The sequence below is a fragment of the Triplophysa rosa genome, linkage group LG5 (genome assembly GCF_024868665.1).
Source record: "Triplophysa rosa linkage group LG5, Trosa_1v2, whole genome shotgun sequence".
NCBI lineage: Eukaryota > Metazoa > Chordata > Actinopteri > Cypriniformes > Nemacheilidae > Triplophysa > Triplophysa rosa.
In genome coordinates, this window is record NC_079894.1 from 20,064,574 (window position 1) to 20,092,187 (window position 27,614).

Below are 27,614 nucleotides of genomic sequence, written 5' to 3' on the forward strand. Positions count from 1 at the left end.
AATCTGTCCTTAACTAAACACATTAAGGACAACACATTTGTACCTTGTTTTATCCCTTTAATTTAACACAAAATCAACACAAAATGACTCATAATACAAATATGTAATTGTGCAAACACTTTTTTTAGTTTACTTCATTACACAACTAACATGTTATTTGACTAAAAGGTTTTGAAATGGATGACTTTGCCTGAATAATGAAGAAAAACCAGCCAATAAGACCTCTTTTAATACTTTTTTAAAAAGCATGGCTAATAAAACGCCAAAAAAAAAACAAATTCTTCAAATTTTAGGCAAAGAGAAACTACACACTAAAGATGCTAAAATGTAACAAGATTTTTCTTTTTGATTTATAACGCCACAGTTCAATTTGAGTTATTCCACAGCTCTGATGAGTTTACAATTAATGAGAAATGTGAAAACAATATTTAAACTCTCAAATTGTTTCCATAAATATGACCTAAAACATGTTTCAAATTTTCTAGACTTTACAAAAGTAGATAAAAAGAACCCCGCCTTAGAGATGTTCCGATACCCTTTTTCCCTTCCCAATGGGCTTAGGGTACCAAGTACTGATCCGATACCTAGGTGTGTATCTGCATATAGCTGTACAGTATACTAGCCCTGTATGAATTGATAGAATTATTTTAAGGTGTGCTTCAGACTTATCCCTTAATAAAACATGAACAAATACATACAGTAAACTCGAGCATTTTTATTATCTGACAGACATTTGACAGTAATGTTATTTATTTTTCTTAAGTCGCAGTTTTACTGGCTGGTTGGTCCACTCTGAAATACTGCCAAACAGCGGACATACTGCTAGCACGTTTTCATTTCTTCTTCTCTAAACAGTGGTTGCTTGTGACGACACAGCACAACTTCCTTTGTGTGAATTCTGAGCAGCGAAGAAGAAGTGATTTCCCATTTGCAGCGTTAAGCAAAGCTAGCGGGCATAACTAGGTCCTGTTTAAGAAAATGATACCGATACCAGATTTTTATGTGGTATCGGTGGCATTTCCGACACTAGTATCGGTATCGGAACAACCCTAGTGTCTATGTTCTACTGTTTGAGCTGCAGGAAAACCTTTCCCCAAAATTGAAGGTCGCATTTTTTCCATTTTTAAAGTAGCCAATAAACTTTATGTACCATTTTCTGTACAATTATATAGTTACATATATTTACTATGTAGTTACAGTATTTTTCGACGTTTTTACTGTATCTTTATTTTTTTCCTCAATCGTTGGTAGCACATTCTAAATAACAGAGCTGTTTATGTTTGTATGTGATATGTTGTTTGTGTATGTTTACAAATATGTTTCTTCTCAACATCATACAGTATCTGCACTGCCGGTCCTTTCTGTTGGCTCGTCTTGACTTTCATGTTTGCCAATTCTGAAAACTTCATAAAAATGGTAGGCCTGCAACACACAGAATTTGGATACTGACATCAATAAAATGCCTCTTGTCAGACTAGACCAATAAAAAAGCATGTATAAATTTACCAGAGGTTACTGGCTGCATTTAAATGGACAATCCAACAATTTCATGCATCTACTATATTAACTCTCCATGGGATCAGGGAGTCTGTACAGACATAGTCCAGCACATGACAAGCATACATTCAAGCTGTTCAGACCAAAAACATCTCACCGTTGTTGGACCAAAATATGGCTATAAATGGAAGGGTTGTGAGCAAACAGAGCAAAATAATATGAAATCGTACAATTTGCTTGAAATAGGTTTGAGATAAACCTTTGGAGGAAGAAGTCTGAAGAGAGAACTGAGGGGCAGACATGGGAAGAAAAGAAAGAGTGAATTTGAGGAAAAGCGACTGGGGGTTGGAAGGAGAGATTGAGTGAGAGAGTGAGAGAACGAGAGAGAGTTGAGTAAAGAGGTCAATGTGAGATTATAAAACAAAGCCCGACCTAACCTGGCCTATTTCTGACTGCAGCCTTCTCTCCACTCGGACCTACAAATGACGGATTATGAGTCCTTGCTTTTTTATAATGACTCTAACAGTTGCCTCCAACAATACTTTCTGATCTCTACAAAGCACAAATTGCGTTTTAGTATAATTAAGTTACATTTTTCCATAATATAAATAAATAAATTGGAGTATTTCATGTACTATAATCTACACTGTGCTCACTTTTTTAAATATTTTTCTTCATGAACATAAGATGCGTTCCATAACATAATTCTAATACATTTTTATTAACGCAATCTAACATACGAAGTGAATACAATGTAACACCGTGTTTACACCGGACGCGACAGGCGCGATGCATCCAGTGTGGACGAAATTTAAAATTACAATGGGTTCTACAATTCTAATGTCTTTTGTCGTGTTGCTTCGCGTCTGGTGTAGACACGGTGTAAGGGATTCAAAATATCTCTTTTTGTACTCTACGGAAGGAAAGGTGTCATAGGGGAAAGACTTACGGTTGAGAAAATGACAAATTAGCATTTTCAGGTAAACAATTTTAAATGCAATAACAAAATAATAAAACTACAAGGCACAGTTACCATAATGCATTCTTTAAAAAAATTCAAACCACTGCTTTTAAGGCATTCTCTAACAATTTCTGACACTGACAAATTTTCACATACTGACAAACATGATGGGATCTTTTTGAAGCGATCTCTCAATAGACATGCCTGCTGTAAGCCTGCGTGTTTTGTCTCAATGGAGTGAAACACATTGTTGACAGTCTTGCCCCGAGCCAGTGCAGTAGAGTTTCTTATTCACCCTTTTCAGGGCCTCTGTGTTCCCCCGCCCCCTTTCCTTTACACGCACAGCATGTGTACAAACTACAGGCAGTGAGAGGTACAAAGGGCCAGGTCTCTTCTCTTTAGCCATTAGCACTGGAGAGGTACTTCTGACACTCCATACAGCCCAGACAAACCCTGCGATACGCACTCTCTCCCCGCACAGCACAGTCTTCATCATTCACACATAAAGCCGTATGTTAAAACAAACAGCGGTGTAACCCTAAAGAGAGAAAGTGTCTTTGTGCTTAAGTGGTGTTTTTACATTCACAAACACTGTGGGTCTTCTTATATAGACAAGAAACCCATAGCAAAGAAAATGCAAGGGATATCTCTTTAATATCTGGCATAAATATTGCAAGCTTTTTTTGCAATACCTTTTCTGGTTTATCCTTCATGGGAGACGGCCCAATTTGAGACAATGTCTCAAACTGTGCCCAGATTTGTCAAGATACCAAAGTCTGCAAAAAATCAAGGATTTCAATATGACCTCAAATGTGACCCTGGACAACAAAACTAGTTGTAACTTGTAAGGGTCAAAAAATATATAAATATTGAGAAAATCACCTTTAAATTTGTCCATCAGAGGAGCTGTAGCAGGCCGTTGCTAAGAAGAATCAGGTTTGTTTTAACGCTCCCTATTGGCTTACCACTGTAATGATGTTGTGGAGAGTAGATGAATCCGAAAGCTGAAATTCTACGCTTTACATAGATACCAAACTTGAGTGGGTAATTCCCAAAGAGCGGTAAGAAGCGAGTGAAGTTTGTAGGCGTGTTTCCGGCCATTTTCGTTCGCGATTTTGCTACATCCACTCACAAAAATAAAGTTCTGATATATTTACGGTAGGAAATTTACAAAATATCTTCATGGAACATCATCTTTACTTAATATCCGAATGATTTTTGGCATAAAATAAAAATCCATCATTTTGACCCATACAATGTTTTGTTGGCTATTGCTACTTGTAACTGGTTTTGTGGTCCAGGGTCACATGAATTTACATACTCATAACTCTGGTGTAGAACATTATTCATAATAAAACAGTATAGCTATAAATAAAAAGTCATTTGTAATATAAAATGTTCCTCTTAAAAGCCATTCTTATGACAAGCAAACAATCAATCTTTCATAAATTAAGCTCTTTTAATAACGCACCTAAATCCAAATATCTCAAAGCAAAACCAAACAGAACATGCGAATCTTGCCTTGCGTTTCTTGCTCTGCATAACTATAGGGATTTTGTGCTGCAGCTGTGGATCGTTTCTACCGCAGTAGAGTGCCAAACCATAACACAAACCCATGCAAACAAATCCAACATCTGTCCATCCCAACGGCTCTCGTTTTACTGAGCATTTCATTCACAGACTTCTCTGGAAAGCATTCACGTATACGGTGTGTTTCAAATGTGTGTTCGCACACGCTTTAGGACACGTTCTCAATGGAATGTTGAAGCGAGGGAGGTCTGGTAGAAGTAGAGAACTTCCTCTGTGGAGTAACCAATCCCTGTCTTCTTTCAACCGTCAGGCAGAGTGTTAACCGCAGTGGCAAGACAGGGTGATGTGTTTTGAGACATACGGGAGCGTGCGGTGTCAGCCCGAGAGCCGGGCGTGAATAATGAGATTTAACTCAATTAGAAATGTCTTGAGGTGGCGAGAGAGAGGGATAGAGAGAGTAAAAGAAGCAGTAATCCACACATGTCCTACTCTTTCGACACTAGATTACACCCTCAGCTACTGTTTATCCTGTCTGTAAACACACTGCGCTGGTGGGGACCTTTACATCAATGCCATCTGATTGGGAAGATTTGATTAACAACTTCATTAACTCGAACCTGAGGCTTGCTAGGGGGACCAAACGGTTTCTGCAGAACACAAAAGAAGATATTTTGAAGAATGTTGGTAACCAAACAACAGCGGTACCCATTGACTTCTAGTGCAACAGTTCTTGGCCACCATTGACTACCATAGTAGGAAAAAAATATTTGTAAATTTCGTTGTTCGGTTGAACATAAAAGAAGATATTTTGAAGAATGTAGGAAACCAAACAGTTCTAGGGCACTTTTGACTACCATTGTCACTTTTCCTACTACGGTAGTCAATGGTTGCCAAGAAATGTTTGGATACAAGCATTCTTCCAAATATCTTTCTCTGTGTTCATCAGAACAACGACTTTATACAGATTTGGAACAACTCGAGGGCGAGTAAATGATGACCGAATTTTTATTTTTGGGTGTTGCCTCTTTAAATACACCAGGTTGGCACGACACAAGGTTGGCACCCCTACTATCACATGTGAGGCTTTGCCTTGTAAAACACAATAAACGCTGCTTACTGGTGAACACAACATTACAGATCTTCACATATCGATTCATGCATTAACAATCTCAGCAATGGCCATTAAAACATCTATTAAGTTACAACACAATTGCCGAGAATGAGAACAGTGATGAGAAAAGCAGTTTTAAAACAACATTGCATGTCGCACCTCAGGCTTGTCTTAGTTTGGGTCTGTATGTACAGAGCTCTGACTCATAATGTGGACATTCAAAACCAATTCTGGTCTTCTCACCAGCCTCTACGTCCGAGCACTCTGCATTAGCGTCTCTGGCTGTCTGAGGCATAGAGAAACCGAAGACTGCGGATGAATCCGCTGGGATGATTTGGTGAGAAGCCATAATTATATTAGATTAGGACCCTGCAGCAGACAACCCAGTTTCGACCACCTCGGCACCACAGGTTAGACAACAGAGGAGAAAAAACGATTAAGTGCAAAGAGAATGTAGAGGTGCAAAGTCATCAAATCAAATCTCAGCCTTTTAGCCGTTTGGCTGGCCAGGATCCGCTGCTGACAGGGTTTTTCTGTGCGGCCAGAGGTCTTGGATTCTGTCTACATGCTGAGTCCACATATGATCCCTATTAAGGCCTTGCGGGACCCCGCGCCCCTCGCTGTCTAACACAGTGAGTTTGTGGAGACTGTGAGAGGGTGATGTAAGTGTTAACAGATACCATCCTGACAACTATGTTCAGACACACGTCTGTCTGTGAAATGACAGAGGTGGGTATAAATTGGTCAAGGTCATTTGTGATGAACTAGCATTATGATAGTATCCAGAGAACCAATAAGTGTTCGCTGTACGCCAGTGGCTTCTGATGGACTTCTGATGTAAGGATGCACACTTCTGTGTTCCTGTTTTCCGATGCCATTTGGATTTGGGTCAAGATGCAATCCATAGTATGTCTATATTAATATACATTAATATTATCTATTAATATAGATTTTTGAGCTAATCACGGTTACAATTGACCATAAAACCAATGCAAGTCAATGGGTACTGCCGTTCTTTTGTGTTCAGCAGAAGAAACAAAGTCAAACACATTTAAAAGGACATGTGGGTGAGTAATGATGACAGATTTTTTATTTTCAGGTGAACTATCCCTTTAATTGAGCTCAAAGGCGACTTTCTCAATAATCATTTTGTGTATATCATAATAAAAACTGAATTAACGTTACCAAAAGTGTTTAAGTCCAGATGGCAAGTTCTTGAATCTATAATTACTCCATCCATTACTCGCAGTTTGACCCATTCATACTGATTAGCAGACAGGTTGTAAACATAGGTGGGCATTATCACATTGACGTTTAATCATCAGTGCACCCACATGACTTTTCACATGTCTATATTTTGCCATTACCCACAGATATTCATGACACACCTCAGTGAGAACAAAATGAGCTCAAGGGATGCAAAAGAGAAGCTACCTGCTACAAAAAAAACAAAGAAATAAATAAAATGTCATTTTATCAGTATTGCTGATGATGATGTCAATAGAGCGTACGGGTGGATCCGAGGAATTTGCCCATTTAGATGGATATCATTGCATCATAAATACTGGGACCTTTAACTTGGTGTAGCACAGCACACAATGGGAAACCTGGTTGAAAATGGATGAGGCTCAGGGCAAGAGATAGATACATTAGGTCTCTCCTTTGGCAATTATATCTATTGGAAATAAGGCATCAGACAATATCACAGCAAAGTTGGTAGTTATCATCACAGCATGTTTACACTGTTCTGATACTTGCAATTAAATTAATCAATTACAATGGAAGAAAATATTAACCGACCAATGTCTTCATGCAATTACATAAGCATTTTTGTGCATAGAACTCATTGATTTGATTTTACTGATACACAAGAAAATGCAACTGCATTATCTTATATGTTATTATCCCCCATTTTCTGTAAAATAGTCTTTATTTTATATATGCACAATTTAGAATCTTTTAGACTGTAAATCGTATTATATTGTATTGTCATTGTGTTGAATGTCTGTACTAGAAGCTTCCAACACCAAAGAAAATTCCTTGTGTGTGCAAGCACACTTGGCAATAAAGCTCTTCTGATTCTGATTCTGATTCTGATTATGCATGTATCAAATAACCATGATTTTCATATTATTGAATAAAAGTTATTCTCACACTAATTCAAACCTTTAACCCTCGTCCATTTCAGTTTACAGCACATGCACTTCGCCGTTTATTCTGATGGCAAACTCACCTAGAGCATCAATATGCAACAACGCCTTACAATTCTCACTCACAGGTGCTACAGTAACTGTATATGACAATATACATTAAACTGTGACATCATCGTGACTAAAATATGCATCTCTTGTGGTTGGTATTTTTTGCAACTGACTCACTGCAAATCCCAGAGGCATACAAACCATAATCTTGCAAGAAGTCCTCATTTCCATCTGAATAATTGATGACAGATGATTGGCGTAAGAGGCGGCAAGTGCCCATGGTCACTTTAAACTGAGATGTTCAGTAGCAGTCAACGTATTTTCAATAACAACACTGCATTGATAATGACACAAGCTTATGTTTTCCAAAAAGGAAAAATACTAAATATGGCTACATAAAACAATTTTGTAATAATGCTAACTTGAAAAATATTAGCCAAACAGTGAATTCAGCACAATACGTGTCAACATTCATTCATTTGCAAAATTAATTTTAGAATTTTTATAAACATAAAAAATAACCCACAATGTGATTATTATTGCTTCGTATGTAATATTCTGAAATTGGGTTTGTTTACTTGCGTTCCGTAAGTTTAAATCTTGGTTATCTAATTTCAAATGCACTAATTTCTTATTCCCGCGGAGGGAGGGCGAGACGCTGACTCGAACAGCTGCTTCATGACCCAAAAAACTGTCAGTCTTTCCCTGGAATAAATTGTGGAATGTTCCATTTTAGCAAGCGGGAACACCTCATGTGCTACGTACCATTAAAATCGCGTAAAGTTGTTAAAATGAAGTGATTACACATCAAACTCGATTACGCATACATTGAGTGGTTAACTCAAGTGTTTGAACAAACAATATCTCAATATTGTAATGTGTAAACAGAAACCATGTCTAGAGTTTCCCCCGCTTCTGTAAACCCTCTTTCAGGCGGACCCATAGTAGAATCAATTCATAGAGTGGGGAGCTTGAAACCGTACACTCATGCTTCTCGGCTTAGTTTGGAAAAATAAGTGTTGAACACAGTTTGGATTTGGAAGTTGTACGATGGGGTTTGCGAGCGAAGGTTGCTAACTAACTGCACGGTTTAACGGCAATCCAGTCATTCGCTGTTTTAAATTATGAACTAATATCGTTAACAAAGATGTGTTTGCGCGTGCATGATGAAACGACTTACCGTTTATTATCATTTAACGCTGCTCCTTGAGTCTCGTATCGTGTTGGTAGCATCTTCCTATGCATTTACAAAGCTGGTATTTTGCAGAAATCATTTATGATTGGTGATATGGTCATGTAAGGCTTGCACGTGATCGTTTACATTCTACCATACGCTCTGAATTCCCGCAAAGTCAAGGGTCACGTGAAATTTCACACCAATGAATGACGACGGTTCTGCGACACTGTAATTATAGGTGGTACGTCACATCTTCACGTACACGATTATGAATAATGCATAAAAACAAATATTCTTAACCAAAACCGTAGCAAGTGTAGATTGTACACCTTCACTGATGACAAGATACAGTGAAGTCAAATGATGTAATCACTTAATAAATTGTTCCTGTGATTTTGGGTAAAATCTATTTAACAGTGGATGGTTCTCTTGTAATAAACATCAAAGGATAATTTGATATTGTCACTGCAGAAGGTTTACAGTTTACATGTATGATTGACATCTGTCAAGGTCATATGGATTTGTTGTCCAAAACTGGAGCCCATGTGTACACATAGCTGATAAGGCTTAAAATTATAAGTTTAGACCTTAAATATAGTATGCAGTTTCATGACACTACAATTGCGGTATTGGGCTGTGGCCATATGGCATTGCTGAACTGTTGCATGTTCCCCTCTTTAATAAACTGAGGACTGACATTAATAGCTGCTTTAGCCAGATCAGGACACTAAGAAACCAGCAGTGGGATACCGCAGTCTTTTTTGTCATTGATGTCAGTCCCAGTTATTTTTTTTAAAGAACATTATATTGTTACAGCATCTAAGCGCCTCTTATGTGCAGAGATGTAGATTAAAAGAATAGATCAACATCAAAATTCTATATTATTACACGACCTCTAGTCATTTCAAAACCTGTATGACTTTCTTCTGCGGAACACAAAAGAAGATATTTTTAAAAATGTCAACAGAAAACCGTTGGTCCCCATTGACTTGCATTGGTTTTCTGTCCATACAATAGAAGTCAACGGGGACCAACGGTTTTTGGTTACCAGCGTTTTATAAAATATCTTCTTTTGTGTTTTGCAGAAGAAAGAAAATCGCAGGTTTAAAATGACAACAGAGTAAATAATGACAGCATTTTCATATTGTAGGTGAACTATTCAAGTAAAATTAATCAAATGCCATATCATTTGAAATTAGATTACTAATATTAAAATGATTTTTATGCGACTCCTTAGATACGCAATTGACAATAAATTGAGTCAGCTGGGGTTGTGATATCTTTATGTGCTTTAGTGAGTCATTTCCAGTATGGGAGGCACATTAAACATCTTTGTAGCCCACACCTCTGCATTCGTACTGTCTGCTAGCGTTCACATTGATTGGCGTCACAAGCTTTGTTGTTTGACCAGTCAGTATTCACATGCCGAGCATTGTGAGTCCTTCCGAGTCCATCTCGCATTATGGAAGGCGGCTATGTGTCACACCGGATCAAGAATGCAGCGCCTGAGATTTGTTGTTGGATGTTTGTGTGTGTGTGCGTGCGTGTGCTGGAGAATGCGTCATGACTTTGCCATGTGAGTCATCAAATATATTGTCAGGCTCTGGGAAGAGACGGCCTCTGCTCCCCGTCCAATCAGATTTCAATATGAGCCAAAACAAGGCCTTGTCTGTGAGCATGTGTTGGTGTGTGAGAGATCTAGTGCCCGCTGATCACACACACCTCACATCCTGCCACACAGAGAATAGCCAAAGGACTGGAATCTGTTTGCTCTGTATGCCGTTGTTGACAAGATGTCTCATAATAAAGTCAGAAACTTACAGGGCCTCCGTGTGTCTGGATTAAACAGCGATCACTGGGTAAACAAACCACTGAGACTAGACCTGGAAATGAGCCACTTTCTGTAAACTATAACATGTGGAGACAGTGAGTGGACTTGCTTTTCTGCTGAGTATTAGCCAGGATGCATTCCTGACCCATTGTTCAACAGCCAATCTACATCGAGACGTAACCATATACCAACACTCACCACATTAATGGTCTTGTGAGTGACGCACTGTCCAGTTTTCCAATGCCCCTTTTTCACGTTGCTTCTTTGCGGTGGTCTCATCATGACATGTAATGAAACCTGTGGATGAGAGAAAGAGGATGGGCCCTCCCAGTTTCTGTAAACAATATTCTGAAGCATGGCGGATGACTAATATTGTGACATCACAAGAGTAATTGTGTCTTCATTTAAAACAAAGCAAAACAGCATATGTCATCCATGAGATTTTCTAGAAAGCACTACAGGCTGAGACATATGGCAGTACGGTTTAAGAACGCTTAAATCATGTTTAAAAAATCTGATTAGATTATTATGCTATCCAAAGAGAAAAGGACAAATAAAATTGTTGTAAATTTATCTCTAGAAGAGGATTTAATCAATGTAAATGAGTTTTAAATAGCTAAAATGTACAATTTATACAATTTGAATAAATTAACAATTAAAAATGCTTATAATAGAAAGCTAACAAAAATCATATTAATTTCCTAAGTACCCCACACATCAGTAGTCCAGTACTAAAAATGCTCCCATTGCAACTGGAAGGAGAATTCCTCCACCTAGTGGTAATAAGAAAACACACCGTAACATCATCTATGAAGCCTGTTTATGAAATACATCATAAAGGATTTATTCAAAAGATTGCATTACTTTCTAGTGCACATTAAAAAAAATATATATTTTTTTCATACATAATTGTATCCACAGTTATAATACAGTTTAATATTATTACATCGTTTTAACATGTTATCTCTTTAAATATATAATCACAGAATTTGGAAGATTATAGCATGTAGTATAACTGTGGTTTACATTTATTCTTTTAAATAAGTAAAAAATGCATTGCAATGCACTGCACTCAGAACACTGCAGTTTTATCATTCTAATCCATACAGTATAGACAGGCTTCATGGAAAGTGTTACTGCAGACTCCTGTACATGGACAAAAATGGGTCGATCCTGAAGTTTGCCGTCAGAAACAACAAAACAAAATCCAAACCCAAGCCGAACCTTAATAAACACTCAGTACTTTATCATGTGCACATTAAACAGAGCTTATCTGGACATGAGTAGTATTATAGAACAAGTGTTCAGCGACAATACAATTGTGTATATCATCGTTCATTCAGACCTGATCACGTGATCAGAGATTCACATTCGGACCTGATCATGTGATCAGAGGTTCATTAGTCCAGTGATTAGCGACTTTCTCTTTATAAATCACTTTGTGGTTTATCAAATAAACAAATTGAACTAAATATTTAAAACAACATATGTCCTCGTTGGCATCTCATGCTTAAAGGGCTTCAAGGGAAATGCAACAACTGAGTTGTCTTCAGATGGCACGTCAAACCGTCACACCTCCTCCTCTTCCTCTTCTGGCAGAATTCCAGGGCACGGTTCCATGGTTACAGCAACACCCATTCCACTGCGGCCAATAGGCATGTCTGTTAAATACGTCCATACATTACTGCCTGGACAGTAGCACTCCACGCAGGATAAGAAACCGCCTTGATTAAATCCACCTAAAATGAAATAAAATGACAGTTGTAAAATCATCTGATAGATAAGATTATTTAAAACAATCTATGTACACATCCATCCATCCCACCTAACACATATATATTGCATTGGAAGACTGTCACTCCATGTGCACTGCGGCACTGGTTCATAGAGGCCATGGGTTCCCAAACATCACATGTTATGTTATATCTCTCCATTGACTTGAGCTGAGTTTGACCATCATAGCCACCAATTGCATAGAGGTTGGTGTCCAGACACACCAAGCCTACGAACAGAAATCGGAGGGTTTAGTCAACACGTGATTCAAGCTATGTTTTATATAGAAAAGACTTAGATGGTTAAAAAATACATATGAACACATATGATACACAACATTCAACAGAACAATTAAAACTTCATTGAAATGTTAAATAAATATCTTCAAAACTAACATGGGAAATAAAAAAGTAAACAAAAAAGTGATAAACAAAGTGCTTCTGGACTAGTCTTGTTAAAGTCTCGCAAAATGGTCTATAATAATAATAATAGTTATTATTAGTAGTATTATAAATAAATTATGTCAAACCACACAAAAAATATTTTTTGCCTTTTGTTAAGATATTTGAAGTCCCCTAAGAAAATTAAAAAACATCTATTAACTGAAACAAAACAGAAAAGGTTTGTTTCAGTCATTTAGCTACGTGGTCACACTGGCTTCTAGAATTCTTTGTGGAATGGGTCTTAACTCCTTTACCTAAATGGAAAATTCTCTTTTTTCTATTTTAGTTGTAATAATTCTGTTTTTAATTCTATTTTCTCTTTTTTTTTGTTTCGTATTCGTAGTGTTTCATATATTATCAGTTCTTTGTTCTGAGTTTTAACGCCACTTAATTACATTTGGTGTGGCCATTTGTTCTTTTATTTTTAAAGTTCCCTTTAGTCACATTTATACAATTGCATGATTCACTTGGGTATGTCATGTGACCCATGGATTAATGTTTCATGATAAACAATCCATTAGTTGCATAACTTTTGCACTGTATTTACCGAGGCCGCTCCGAACGGTGTTCATAGGTGCCACATGCTGCCAGGTATTAGTGTCTGGTTGATAGCGTTCCACTGTGTTCCATCGATGATCTCCATCAAACCCGCCAACCACATACAGATTCCCCCCGCACGTGGCAACACCAGCTCCCAGTCGTGCCACTGACATAGGAGCCACAAATGTCCAACGGTTTGTCTCTGGATCATACCTGTGAAACAATAAGCAGGAAATCTTTACAAACCGGTTAAGATATTCACGCCTGTGAATATGATTCCCAGACATAGCAACAAGAAAGTAAATACAAGAGCGTATTAATATCCTCAGAAGTAAATTTTATTACTCAGCTGTGGCCATTTCATAGCTCATTGAGTACGGCTACTGTTACTGACTCGAGAGTTTTTACGTCCCAGCAAAACAGAGGCACATACCAAGTGTTCCCACATCTTTGAAATTTCAGATGACCTATTGACATTCATTGTTTAAATTTGTATCAGGCTCTAATTCCTCAACTGAATACATGCACACTCTCTCTTCTACATTCTGGAAAGATTAACTTCTCACTTTGAGCTGCTCACTCTTACAAATGATCCTCGATAGGTTTCATGCCTGTGATATGAATCTAAACGAAAGCTTTTCAATAATTTTATCGCAAATAGATTAAGTGCTAAAATTACTGCTTTAAAACTATAAATGCGTCTTATAAAGTCAGTAAAACACGTCTTAATATCTTGTTTTGTTTAAAGGTCCAGTGTGTGAAATTTAGCGAATTGCAAGCAACAGCTCACTCCACAACTTCCCTTTCGAAGCACTACGGAGGCTGAAAAAATCTTTCCCAAAGGAGATCAGTGGCGTAACTTTGTTTTGAAAAGTGGTGGGGACAAAGACACAAGCAGTACTTTAATAAATTGTTTCTGTAATAAGTCGTTGGGAATATTCATGGGCGTCACAAGCGCGAAAAATGTCGGTGACTCCTCCTCTAGAAAACAGTATAAAAACGGTGCCGCTTCAGTGGTGTAACATTAGTGCGAAAGACGCATGACAAATAATATTGACACTGCCGTGAAGCAGGTTCGTATCCGCTGAACTCACTATTCTAAATTTTCACATCACATATCAGATCTGCTTCCATTTGTTTTTAAACTATATCATGTTTTCATCAATAGATCATTTAAAGCATGTTGTGCTTTATTATATGTAAGGATGGCTGTTGCCGTACTTAATTAAACTAAAAATTAACGTAAAATTAATTTGTGATTAAATATTTACTACGGAAACGAATGTGTGTTTTCCCCATGTTAAAAATTTGGTGTTTGACACAGATTACCTGTCGGTGGGTCAAGGATTGAGACGTTTGGGAACCCCCCAAACATTCAAGTATACAGGGGAAACAGATGGAAAAATAATATCTTTAAAAAAATCGTATTTTCACTTATTACTACGGGCATTGCCAGATAGGCTACAAATATACAACAAACTTTCTAAATTTTGTTTTGAACTCATGAAACTACAAAGTTGTGACTTTTCCATTTATTGGAGTTTTCTATCGAGTATAAAAATGTAATTAATCTTGCAATAGACGATAGCAACCGCATGTCGAGAACAATAAGGACGAATATATATACAGTAGCACCAAAGTGCAATTAAGCGCAAAATGTTTGGTACATGTATGACTTGAACAGCCATTTTCAAATATTTTCATCATTTTATTAAAAATAAATACCTTTACAATCTGATATGTGATAGGGAAAAGGTTCAGCAAACAGCAGTCCCGAACCCACAACAACATGAAGCAGGTAACACATGCTTCACGCTCTACGCCACTGGAGCAGTTGATTTTCGTGTGCCTTTCTTACATTTTGTCTATTCCAATCTGAAACTGATGGGCGGAGTTAGTATAAATAGCTTCTGCTTACAAAGCGAGCTACTTGCACGGTAAATAGACGCTCCGTATTTTTAATTTCTTCCTGTAAGTGGTGGGGACAAAATTGACTTTGGCAAAAAGTGATGGGGACATGTTCCACCCGTCCACCTGCAAATTACGCCTATGAAGGAGATAATGCATTTACGAAACGCTTTATGTAGAGCAGTTTGTCCGTTTACGACTACTGTAGAAAAAACGTTGCGAATTCCATGTAAGGGGACCTGCGGTGTATGTAGATAGAAATAGCTCATTCTAAGGTAATAAAAACACAACGGTTCATTATGTAAGGAGCAACATTGTACGGGCAACATGTTTAACAACATTTTTATCTTCCTTAATTGAGCTATTAATGCAATTCAGCATTCTTTCTCCACACAGTAATTTTGTAATCACATTTTAGTGTAATTTGTAGCAATGATGTTTTAAATTTACCTCAAACTAATGAAGGTTAATGAAGGTTTTCATGCTGTAATTGTTAGTAAGAGCATCAACATAATTACTTTTGCACAACAGACTTCCTTAAACAAATGCGTTTCAGTAGCCTTTCCAAAGTAAATATAGCAACTGCCTTAACTGTCACAACACAATGAAGCTCTTAGTCAGATGCGTCACATTTAAGAGCATTTGTTCCTACAAGGTCTTACCTGAATTGACCTTATGCTTATTAGCTGGGAATATAAAATAATACCATCAATACTTATTCCGCAAACATGTGTTTCTCTCGAAACCTGACTCTAAACTGTGGAATGTCTGTTATGAAACATTCGCCTGAAGCTTGTTAGTCAAGAGTAACGTTTCCAAAGAGAACAGAAAAAATCGTCTCTACGCCTCGATGAAAACAGTTTGTTCTGCAAACATTCTGTAGCCGATGAGAGGTATCGCAAGTCTAGCGTGTAACGTAACTTTTCTGCTCGTATTTTGTACAGAACATTGTTCGCCTCTCACAGCCAGGTGTGGTGGCGGTCTTCTGTTACTATAATACAAGCCCTGTCGTTTTCATCTGTCAATATGCCCTGCGCGAATGTTTTGATTCAGCTAGCATCCTTATAATAGAAAGGAAATATAATATAAAGAGGAAAACCCCCACGGTGTAAAGCAAACCTCCACACAAAACCTCTTTGAGTACTATTCTTCCTGTTCTCGGCCTCACCTCTCAACGCTGTTGTGATGTGTAGAGGCATGTGAACCCCCTACGGCATAAATGCTCCCGTCAATGACCCCGACACCCACTCTGTTTCTGGGCGTGTTGAGCGGAGCCAGCTGGGTCCACTGGTTAGTCATGGGGTTATAGCAGGACAAAGATCCAGACTCTGTGTTGTTCTGCAAAGAGAGGTTCCGTCCTCCGACTGTATAAAGAAGGCCGAACAACACGCAGGCCCCTAAGCCGCTACAGGGAGATCCCATCCCAGCTAGCTTTAGCCAGACGTTCTTCTTCGGATCGAAGGCCTCCAAAGAGTCCAGGGAGTGTTGCCTGTAACCCCCAGCTATGTAGATTAGCTGGGTCCCGCGATGAGGAGGGAGAGGTAAGGGTTTTCTGAGAGCCATCTCCTGAAAGATCTTGGACAGGAAGTCCTTGCAGGAGTTGGCTTTGCTGAGAATGGGGCAGGACTGCAGTTGTCTTTTGAGGAACGTGGGCGGCAGGGCGTAGATGTGGACCGCATTCAGGAGGGCATGGAAGTACTGGGCACGGCTGTCAGCGTCCCAGCGGACCCAGTCGATGCAGGCTTTGTAGACCTCGGTCTCACATAGCACCTTTATACTGTCTTGACTGATCAACTCCAGGAGCTGACAATGGGACAAACTGAAGAATTCCTCCTCTTTGGTCACCTGTGACACATGCAAGGGGGTCATTTAGATTAGATATACAGCCTACAGACTCAAAAAAAGATAAACTGTACATATACTTTTATATACAGTATTTATAAATTAGGGCTGGGCGATCTTCCCAAAAAAGCATATCACGATCTTCATAACAAAGATTCTCGATCCACGATCTGAATTGAAATACAGGGCTAAATACTAGGGATGCACAATAAATTATCGGCCATATCGGTATCGGCCGATAAATGGTCATTTTTAATGTTATCGGTATCGGTCGATAATCAAATTTAGGCCGATATATATTTTAGCCGATAAATTATGAATCATTTCCTCTGGTTGAACCACTTCAGCTGCACACAGCTCAAAAACCAGTACAGTAATGTCTTTCTGTCGTGATCATTCACTTACAGCAAAACATTGTTGATGTAGTATGTAGATATTTATGAATTTGTAAATCATAGGAACAAACACATATTGTTTGAATATTAAATGAATATTTAGGTGCTGTATATCGGCCAATATATCGGTTATCGGCTTCCAATGTTCAAGAATTATCGTTTATCGTTATCGGCCAAAATGTACATATCGGTGCATCCCTACTAAATACATTAACTTTTTTGCACTTTTTAAAGTTTTTTTTAGCAAAGGCCAAACAGTTGTACAGGTAGCACAAGTATAAAACGTCTGTTATCATCTTTAAAAAACACAAATGCAGATCATCACATAAATAGACTGGTTAACAACAAAGGACATTAATGTTATATAGGCCTACAAATGGATCAATTAGGTCCATATAATTTTTAGTTTACCCATTCCTTATTGTTCTGTGTTGTTCATGTTTTTTACTATACAATAGTAATATTTTTGTCCACATAAAAATACTGTAGTAGCCTACAGTATACTATAGTATTTACTAGGCCTATAGTAAACTGGAGTAAAATTCCTAGATAATATAGTGCGTTTGAACCTGACTATAGTAAATATTAAAGGATACTACTATTACTACAGTTGATCAATTTACAACAAGAATACCACAATTTGCTATATCAAATAGCCTACTATAGAGAACACTACAGTATTTTTTCATTCGAGCGTTTAGGTTAACCTGTGTGTTCTATTTTGACGGGTCGTCGTGAAGACGCTCCCACAATAGACACTTGAGTTTAGTGTGTGTAGTTCAGTGACAATAGTTTTTCTCAAACAGTGAAAACTGTTAAATGCACCTGAAATAAACTCTCAGGGCAACTCTGGACATGATGTTCATGTGTTTATGTTCTCATACAGTGAGACGCATACAAATCCATGAGCGTCACGCCTGTAGCATGTTAAACTGTGCCACACATTCACTCATACACGCAGAACTGGCAGATGACAGATTTAAATAGCAGGATTCCGCGTCCGCATCACGGAAATCACTCTAGATATAAGCTATATGAACTCTAAATTAACTAAGTAAATTAGCTGTGTGCCATCGATTAACGTCACACATAGACAAGCCACTCTGTCTAATGCATTTCAAAACTGTATCGCACGCGTGAGACCTCGCAGCATGGCGAGAATGATCCGAAAGCATACAGAGCTCTCTGCTCTCGAGGTGCTTCAATGTCATACGCCAATGGGTCTGTGCAACGCTGAATGATGTCAAACACACCTCCTGTTTTAGACGCCAAACAAGATCACGATCCTCGCGATTCCGTTGAAAAGTGGATTGCGGACGCCTTCAAGATCGATCTCGATTTAAGATCGTCAGATCGCCCACCCCAATATATTAAAACATGTTTTTGAAATGGATCACTTTGCCCAAATAATGAGGAAAATAGGCTAATAAGAGCCCAGAACAAATGAGAACTTCTTCAATACTGCAAAAGCATCCCAGTGTGAGACCTCTAAGCATAGCATTTAGACAATTCACATAGTTAAATTTGTGGTGTTCCATAGTTTTGGTGAGTTTACTACAAAGTAATTATCATAAAAATGTGAAAGGTAGTGTTTCAAAATGATTTTCAGTTTTTCTGAATTTACTATTTATAGGTATGAGTTTTGGTAAAATTATCATTTTTGTTTCATTTTGTCAACTACTAAGTAAGAATATTTCTCCGAAATTTCAAATAAAAAGATTATTGCTATTTGCATTTATTTGCAGAAAATGAAAACTGGAGAAACAGGTCAAAATAACAGAAAAGATGCTCTGTATTTTTTCAGACCTCAAATACTGCAGAGAAAACAAATTCATATTCACTTTTAAGCAATACAACAGTAATATTTGTACATGTATTTAGGAAAAGTTCAAAAAGAATTTTTAATGTGATAACCTCGGTTTTTATCAGTTTTCATGTGTCGTGTCATGCCGTCAGTCTTTCACATTGCTGTTGAATGACTTTATGTCACTCCTGAGGTTTGATTTTGTTGAAATTAAACAGACACTGGACTGGTCACAATACCTCTAGAAATGCAGATTAAATGAAAATTTGGAATGGTCTCTTAATTTTTTCCGTGGCTGTATGTATTAAATCACAAAAGCAAAATATCTAGAACAGTTCATCCAAAAATGTTCCCATTATTTACTCACAAATGAAAATGAAAGGCTTTTATGTGTGTGTGTGTGTGTGTGTGTGTGTGTGTGTGTGTGTGTGTGTGAGTGGCCTTGTTTTTATATCCCGGTGGAGAACTAAAACCTGAATACACACCAACTCATGGGGACAAAATTGAAAATCTTAAAATGCTAAATGTTTTCTATGATCTTTAGGTTTAGGGGATACAGTTTGTACAGTATAAATATCATTACACCTATGGACTGTCCCCACAGAGATAATAAACCAGACATGTGTGTGTGTGATTGCACTCAGCATGTGTGAATCTAGCATTAAAGCAGCTTAGACAGTCTGTCTGACATTTCTTGAACAACAAAAAAATTGCATTGAAATTGATCACAAAAACATCCATCCTCTGTTCTGTTATCATTATAGTTTCTCAAACAAATCATGACAACATTTTCATTCTTAGCTAAACACTTCCGTAATGCACGTCTAATTATTTGATGGATGGATAATTTGCAAGGCAGACCAAAGCCCCATTGACAACTCAATTAGCTGTACAGCTCTTTCATTCACACACAACTGTTACAGGTCAATGGCTCAGTACACTTCCTCAGGAGAGCACCACAGGTGGCAACTATCGATCGCTGCTAACTGACACTTCGGGAACCGAGTCCATAGGGCACGTACCTCATTGAAGTGTGTGTTGATGTATTCTCTTGTACGAAGGTGCAGCTCGGTGCAAGCGATGTCCTCTGCGAATCTGGAGATGCCTATGACGTTTGCCGGCTCCAGGTTCTTCAAGAGGAAATCGCAGCACGCTTTGGCCACCTCTTCTATCTGATAACGCATGGCGGTCAGGAGAAGGTAAAGGACGCATTTCTCGCCCACCGTGATGCGGGAGGTGTAGGCGAAGTCAATGAGGCGGCTGATGACCTGGGGGCACACGTCGTTTAAGGTGACCTCAGAGGCGTGGCATTCTCTGAAATTACTGGTAAACATGGCTTTGAAATACGGACTGCAGGCGGCCAGTACCAGTTTATGTACCTGGAGAATGAAGAAGACACTTGTTTGTTACTAGAATAGTAGAAATATCTAAACATACTTTAAACAAGACACATTTACTCTGTAAAAGCAAATAAAGAGTTTTTTTGCAAAAACATTTTTTTGTTTTAAAATCATGTTTTTTTATTATGTCATCATGTTTTTATTGTGTTTATTTATTTATTAATTTCGAACAAAATATATATATAAAACAGACACACACAGAGTCTATGTTGGCGTGTAACAAAAACAAAATACATAAAACATTAAATCACAGGAATCTGCAACAAAATTGAAGTAAGTCCGAAAGGAAACTTGTGTTAGGAAACTGTATTTTTTTTCAGCTGTTATTACTTAATCAAAACAACCCAACTGCAATTTGATTGATTTTAATTGGAATGCACAAAAATCTGATTAAAATAACTCTTCAAATTGACATCAAATATTAAGGTGTTGTCAGAGAAAATCAATGGGGACTGAAAAATAAACTTGTTTTCCCTTTGAATTGATTTTGCCAGTAGATCACACCTGAAAGTAAATGTGACTGTACCTGTCGTGTCCTCACAATTCCAACCAAATGCCTAAACATATTTCTGCACTTGTAATGAGCACAATTTACCTAAATTACAGATATTTAATATTTAACATATTCAAAATAACTACAGTATAACATCATGATTAACTTGTTTCTTCAAGTGTTGCTAGCTCAAATATAATTAGGGTGCTTTCAGAAAATAACCCATCTATGTTGGTCTGCCTTCTGATGACGTCTCAAAAAAGTGTTTTTTTTTACATTTAATTTGTTTCACACGCCAGTGATATTAGTCTGTATTTGACTGTTGGAGTGGATTCAACATTTTGATCAGCAAATGGAGAAATATTAGTATTTCTCACACATAATTAACTTAGTCCAAATAAAAACATCCAATAACATTTGAAAAGTGCGAACCATTTACATTATAATGGATTTTGATTGGCTGTCAATGTTTTAAAAAAAAGAAATAGCTCTTAAAGTGATCCCAAAGATATCTGTTCTCTGTTTCGTTATCATTATAGGCATGGTGTGGTAAGAGTGCTTTCATCAAGAACGATTTACATGATCTGAATAGCTATAGTTCTTTAAGGGATAGAAGAAGAATAGCTTTTATTGTAATTGCAAGCCAAAGCAAACAACAAAATTTCTCTTACACAAAACACAAGACATTTATAAATACTTATAATATAATAAGACAATGAAGTGCAAAAAAATGGCAGAGCAGCCAAAATGTTCACCCAAAATGAAAATTGTGTCATGAATTACTCAACCTAAAGACTTGTACACACTGGGATGCTAATCGCACATGCTTATCACCAGCGTTTTTCGAGACATTTTTCAGCGTTCATACCCAAGCGATTTTCACTGGCGATGAGACGAGTGAACGTGCAAATTCACTCCCTGACATAGATGGCGCCTAATGAAAAATAGCTGCGCAACTTTGTGCTTCTGACACTTGCTTGCCACACAGAAGAAGAATTCATCTTGCTTCCTCTTTGTCACTGTGTGCTCAGGAAGACCGTTTTGTGCTTGAGCGCCACCAAGTCATGTTTTACTGTAACTTCAGCAGCTCCACACGTGAACAAAAGCGCCAGTCTCACTGGTCGGCCAGTTTTTAACGCAGCGCGTCAAACCAAAAAAAAAACGAGCACGAGGCATTTTAAAAAAACGCCTGCCGTTTTGTGCGTTGGTGTGCACACTCACATCGGCACCCTTTGTTTAGTCACGAGGCGTTAAACGTCGACGATTATCGTCCCGGTGTGGGCAAGCCATTAGGTTGTTTCAAACCTGTACAATTTTCTTTGTTCTGTTGCACACAAAGAAAGATTTTTGAAAGAATGTTAGAAAATTTACTACCATTAAAATGGTTGTCAAAGGTGCCCCAGAATGGTTTGTTTTCCTAAATTCTTCCAAATGTTTTCTTTTGTGTCTAGTCAGTGGTGCCCCAGAACTGTCAGTTGCTAACATTCTTCCAAATATCTTTAATAAATGTATACAGGTTTGGAACAACTTGAGGGCAAGTAATTCATGACAGAATTTTTGGGTGAACTATGCCTTTAAGTCAATAGTTTTCAGTAGTAGTATTCAATAGTCAACACCCATAACCCTCACCTTAAAATCCTCTGTCTTGTCTTTGTAAGTCACATGAAGAACCAGATCACACAACATCTCATGATGTCGAAACTCATCCATGACCTGCATGGCTCTAGAGGCATGACTTTCAACCGTGTAATCCAAGTACCCATGACCCCTCATGGAGGGCACAACAATGGCGGAAAAATCCTCGTCTTTGATGGGCCTCTTCTTTTTTGGACATATCATTCTCCAAAGCAGGAATGTCACTGATATATGTAGGTAATGGATGGCGATTGCAGTTTAATAATATCTAGATCCATCCACGTGTCATGAAGAAATACAGACACAACTGGTGATCACTTAGAGATAGAGAACCATGTTTCGTCTGTCTGGTTAGAAGTCCACCATACCGAGGATTGCTCTCCAGCCAGGACGGCATTGTTGAAATATCCAACGATGTACAATAACAAAAATGTATTACTTTGCCTGCTTCTTTAAATTAGGTAAACACTTGTGTCCATATTTTATAGAGAGAGTCTGTTCTATCTTCTCAAGGATGTATGTAAGGAATTAGTTTAAACTAATTTAACCCACATGCATCAAGAGCGTTTCGTCCACTGGGGTCAGGATTGATAAAACAGGGTCATACAACAGTTTCCCTCTGAGATCTGGAATGTGCTCTTTTAAACCCTGTGAAAAAACAAAGATACAGCTTCAAACAAGGAAATGTTTAGTGAACCTCGCATCAGTCAGTCCCTTTTTTGTTTATAAAATACTTGAAAAAGCTCGTACAGCCGAGATGAGGAAGTTTTCTTGAATATTATACTAAACAGACGATGTATGCAACAGATGATATACAAGGAACACAAAGATAGCGTTACACAAATCCTACTAGAAACTGTCTTAACATTACAGTCTGTGAGAGCTGCCCACTTGGCTGAGTCACGTTTCACTTCCCTATTGCCTGACGGATGTCAAGTAGTCTACGGAAAAAATACCAGCGAAGCCACACCCCTTTTTCACAGACGGTCACGTGATTTCCCACATAACGCAGCCTTGCGGCACAACTGGAATGGTTATGTACAAAATGAATTGAACCTTTGTTCACACTAACATGGTTCTCAGTAACGGCTCTGTTGTTGATCAATCTTGATGTTGTTGTTCATCAGAAACCAATTTTTCTTTCACGAGTTATGTAACAGCTCTGTCTTGCAGATCATCTTAGTTAAGAGACTTTGTATCTCTGGTATTGCACAAATCAGACCGTTAAAGCCAAACATATTTGCCTCGAAGCACAGCTTATCACAAGACGTTTCTGACAATTAGGCTTCTTTTGGACTTTAACTGCGGCCTATATCTCCCGTCAAAGGATCGTTGTGTCGTGCTTCCACATGCTATGCCGGACTTTGAAAAATGTTAATATGCTGCACGCACGCGCACATTAGCACCAGCTCTGTGGTTCTGGGGGGATTAACTATTAACTTTCTAAGTGTGGGTCTATTTCACAGAACGCAAAGTGAAAAGTCACAGCAGTGGAACATTAGTGGTAGGTGCTGCCAAGTGAACTTTTGTCCCAGTTAATCCACACTGTGCCACCTGCATGATGATGCAATTACAAGAAAAGTTAAACTCCCCACAAACTCTACAGGTGCTTTTGTTTTTAATGTATTCCAAAGAGAGAGTAAGAGCGAAAGAGAGAGAGAGAGAGAGAGAGAGAGAGAGCGAGAGAGAGAGAGAGAGCGAGAGAGCGAGAGAGCGAGAGAGAGAGAGAGAGAGAGAGAGAGAGAGAGAGAGAGAAAGAGAAAGCAATTCCTGTGCCAAAGTTATACAGCTGAGGTCAGCAAAGGGACAAAACATCCAACATGAGCATGACATTTCTATTGCCCTGATAAGGAGCCAGTCAGACTATGAGCAGTCTGAAGGGTGTTCATGACCGTGAGCAAAGCTATGAATCATAAAGACAACGCTGGGTGGAATAGCAGGGTGGTGATTACTGGGTTGATGGGAAAAGCTTTGCGCAAATTAAGTTTCCAAGAACACGCACAGGTCTGTTTGCATATCGCAGGATCATTTTGATCTGTCTGTTATGAAGGAAATAATCAGACATGCACAACAAATGTTTAATGCATTGCAGTTTCACTAAAAGATATGATTCATGATTCAAGAAGAAGGATAGTACAATGGCCCAGGGCCTATGAGAGTTTAAAAAATGACATGGAAACATCAAATAAAATTTGCCGTCTTTTTCCAGCAAGTCTGTCAATTTATAGCTGTTATTGAGTGACTTGCAGTTTATAGCTTTTTAATTAATAAAATAAATATAGACCACTTTGCAAGATGCAAACACTGGTCCAGAAGCATTTCCGGTTTAATTTAAATTAATTTAACTGTATTTTTGAAACCTTACATATATAATTAAAGATGTTATTTAACATTTTGATTCGTTTGTAAATGTTCTATTATTTTGTTAAAAAACTGAAACAGGAAGTTCTTTTGTACCAGTCTTGGACAAGTGCTGTTTACATCTTCCTAAGTGGTCTACATATAAACCTCACATGTCCAGTTTTATTTTAGGAAATGGAAAATAACGCTGAACTTTTTAAATGATTCAATACTGTGTTGACAAAGTTGACAATAGGGCTGTGCAAAAATATCGATACATGTAACTATCGCAATAATTTTTTTTTCGATAGTGTATTGATAGTGATACCTCTACTATCGATAATTTTTTTAAATCATGTCATATACATACGGCAAAAAGTAAGTGGAAGCGAGCATGGCGAAAAAAATAAGAGCGCTTGGAGCTCTCAGAGCTGATGTGTGGGTGTGCTTTGGTTTTCAAAATAAGTAATGGAGTAATGAGTTATATAAAATAATGCTGTGTAGGCTTCACAAGTCATGACACAAGTCACTTGGCTATTGCAGTGCATTAGACAAAAAGTTTATTAAGAAAAGTAACAATGACATTTATTGTGCTTTCACTGATGTGACACCACCACATTTACAGCACGGATGAAGCAGGGGTTTTATACTGCCCATGTTCAGTGTTTTAACTGTAATGCACCACAACAGCCAAGTGACTTGCGTGAGCCACCTTATTCCCCTGTGCTACCCACTTGAGGGGCGCAATCCACAGTTTGAGAACCCAAACCTCTGATCTAAAGGTCCATGCATCACACATCATGGCCACTCTGCAGAGGTAAGGGATGTTTTTACACTTATCCTTACAGAAAACCCCCGGTGGTGCAAAGCATGTTGTATTTCTAGCTCTACTTTTTACATTTTCTATTTAAAGTATTGCAATATATCGCAAATGTGTATCGTATCGAAATACATAGCAATATATTGTATCGTGACCCATCTATCGTGATATGTATCGTATCGGGAGGCACTTGCCAATACACAGCCCTAGTTGACAAGCCTTTTAATTACTTTTTTATTGTTCGATATTTGGCAAAATCTGGACGATACAAAGGTTTCAGAGGACATTCAGCGACATATATATATATATACAATACAAATTATGTATTATAATATAAATAAAAACTATTTTAACTATTAAAAATAATGGTAAAAAATAAAAATAAATAAAAAATATTTGTACACTATTTTGATTATTTACTGTGACTTCTAGTAAGAAAGACTTAAGAATGACAGAGCAACTGCATGCTGATAGGGGCAGCATTAAAAGTCGTTTTTGTTCGTATAAACTTTCAATTTAGTTGAGCACAGTGAGAACATTGTAAACTGTTGTGATGAAACATTGTGATGCTTAAAAATGTGCATGGATGAACCATAATAATCAAAGTCGGTATAAAGCAGAACTTTCACCTGTCGAGTAAGCAGCATATAAATAATATATCTAATGACATACATGCACAACATTTAGAGACATTTTAAAGAACTGCACTACCCTAATATGTCAACACTTTCATTTGAAATCATCAGCAACCTTTATAAGCCGTCATGTTGAACTCTAACATGATCAACGTGTGCTGGCCTTGTAAAATTCACAAGTCGAAAAGAAACGACGTGTTGTGGCTAAAGTCAAGCGCGCGGTCTCCATTCACACAAATGTAACGCAATCCATCCTCTATCTACAGTAGGCTACACCCAGTGAAAACACTCACCTCATATCAGGAACCGGCTACAGTTTTCCACTTTACTCGCGTCAATATGCAAGCTATTATTGCAGATTACAGTGTTAAACAAAGTAACAAAAGCATTTGCGGACAGATAGTTCCTGACGTTTGCGCGGAAAACGTCAAAGCAAAACACAAAAATCGAAAGTTTCTTTATGGCGTCGCGAAGCCTCTCCGCCTGCCAGCTGTCATGACTCTGAAGAAGGAAGCGTGCGCGAGTGAAAGAGCGCGGGCTCGCTGGCTTCTGGCGTACCACTTGAACTCACGCGGAGCGATTGACAACAGTATGACTGTACCGGAGGCGCGTGCACGCTCGCTCCCGCGCACGCTGGCAGTGTACCAATAACACAGAGTTCCTTTGACATCAGCATGACTGTGCAACTCCTCTTTTCAGATGAAAGACAATAAAACCTAATCTGACGAAGCGAAAGCAAAGATACTGTGTACAGTTAATTGCTCTTAAATATACAGCTCAGATCATTCCTTCTGTAGTTTTTCTTTGCACGAACATACCTATTTTGGTTGTTATGTAAAAAGCCCACTGGGAAACCCTAATCCTAGATAAAATGTGTATTTGCCGTGCATTTGTTTGGGCTAGTTTAAACAGGCAAAGGTTTGACAGAAATGACCTTTACTGGTATAACTGAAGCTGAAATTTGAGGTTGATATTTTTGCACATATTCTTTTTTGGGTTTACCAGGTTGGTAGTAGGCTACTACCACCATGAATTTTCTTGATGCCTATACTCTCATGTCAGTTAAAAGTAAATTGCCATACGTTTTAGTGTAATTGAAAACATTTAGTGTTTATTGTCTGTGTGTCATTCATTCATGATATTTACAGTACCAGTCAAAAGTTTGAACACGCTTGACTGAAATGTTCATTTCAAAGCTTTCAGACTCAAATGTCTGAAATTACTGTGCCCCCCCCAAAAAAGTGTGCCAACATATCGGTTTCTTTCAATAGAAAACAA

General features: G+C 38.0%; 2 protein-coding genes across 6 annotated transcripts in view; both read right to left on the reverse strand.

Moving 5' to 3' along the window:
* Positions 1-8,656, reverse strand: part of zgc:110158 (uncharacterized protein LOC553590 homolog) — a 109,653-nt gene extending 100,997 nt beyond the window's left edge. For 2 of the 4 annotated variants that reach the window (XM_057334925.1, XM_057334920.1), the window contains exon 1: positions 8,481-8,654. In XM_057334925.1, coding sequence (XP_057190908.1) covers positions 8,481-8,545 — 65 coding nt within the window. In that variant the 5' untranslated portion in view covers positions 8,546-8,654. Of the gene's footprint in view, positions 1-8,480 lie in introns of all 4 variants that reach the window. The other 2 variants (XM_057334922.1, XM_057334923.1) reach the window with 2 other exon arrangements.
* A 2,876-nt stretch (positions 8,657-11,532) lies between these two features.
* Positions 11,533-26,932, reverse strand: keap1a (kelch-like ECH-associated protein 1a). 2 transcript variants are annotated; one of them, XM_057334918.1, is made up of 7 exons: positions 26,630-26,932; positions 22,536-23,189; positions 20,036-20,392; positions 16,141-16,817; positions 13,072-13,277; positions 12,134-12,310; positions 11,533-12,047 (listed from the first exon to the last, which is right to left on the reverse strand). In XM_057334918.1, the coding sequence occupies exons 2-7, from the start codon at positions 22,743-22,745 to the stop codon at positions 11,878-11,880; spliced, it is 1,797 nt and encodes a 598-aa protein (XP_057190901.1). In that variant the 5' UTR covers positions 22,746-23,189; positions 26,630-26,932; the 3' UTR covers positions 11,533-11,877. The 2 variants fall into 2 exon arrangements, with proteins under 2 accessions (XP_057190901.1, XP_057190902.1); XM_057334919.1 differs by lacking the exon at positions 22,536-23,189 and having other exon boundaries at positions 26,630-26,930.
* Between the last annotated feature and the right edge of the window lie 682 nt (positions 26,933-27,614).

Excerpts from the sequence above, each read along its gene's own strand:
- keap1a (XM_057334918.1), bottom strand. The coding sequence starts at position 22,745 with ATGATATGTCCAAAAAAGAAGAGGCCCATCAAAGACGAGGATTTTTCC. Across the intron at positions 16,818-20,035 it reads TCAACACACACTTCAATGAG|GTGACCAAAGAGGAGGAATT; the intron begins GTACGTGCCCTA and ends CATGTGTCACAG. Across the intron at positions 12,311-13,071 it reads CACCGTTCGGAGCGGCCTCG|GCTTGGTGTGTCTGGACACC; the intron begins GTAAATACAGTG and ends TTCTGTTCGTAG.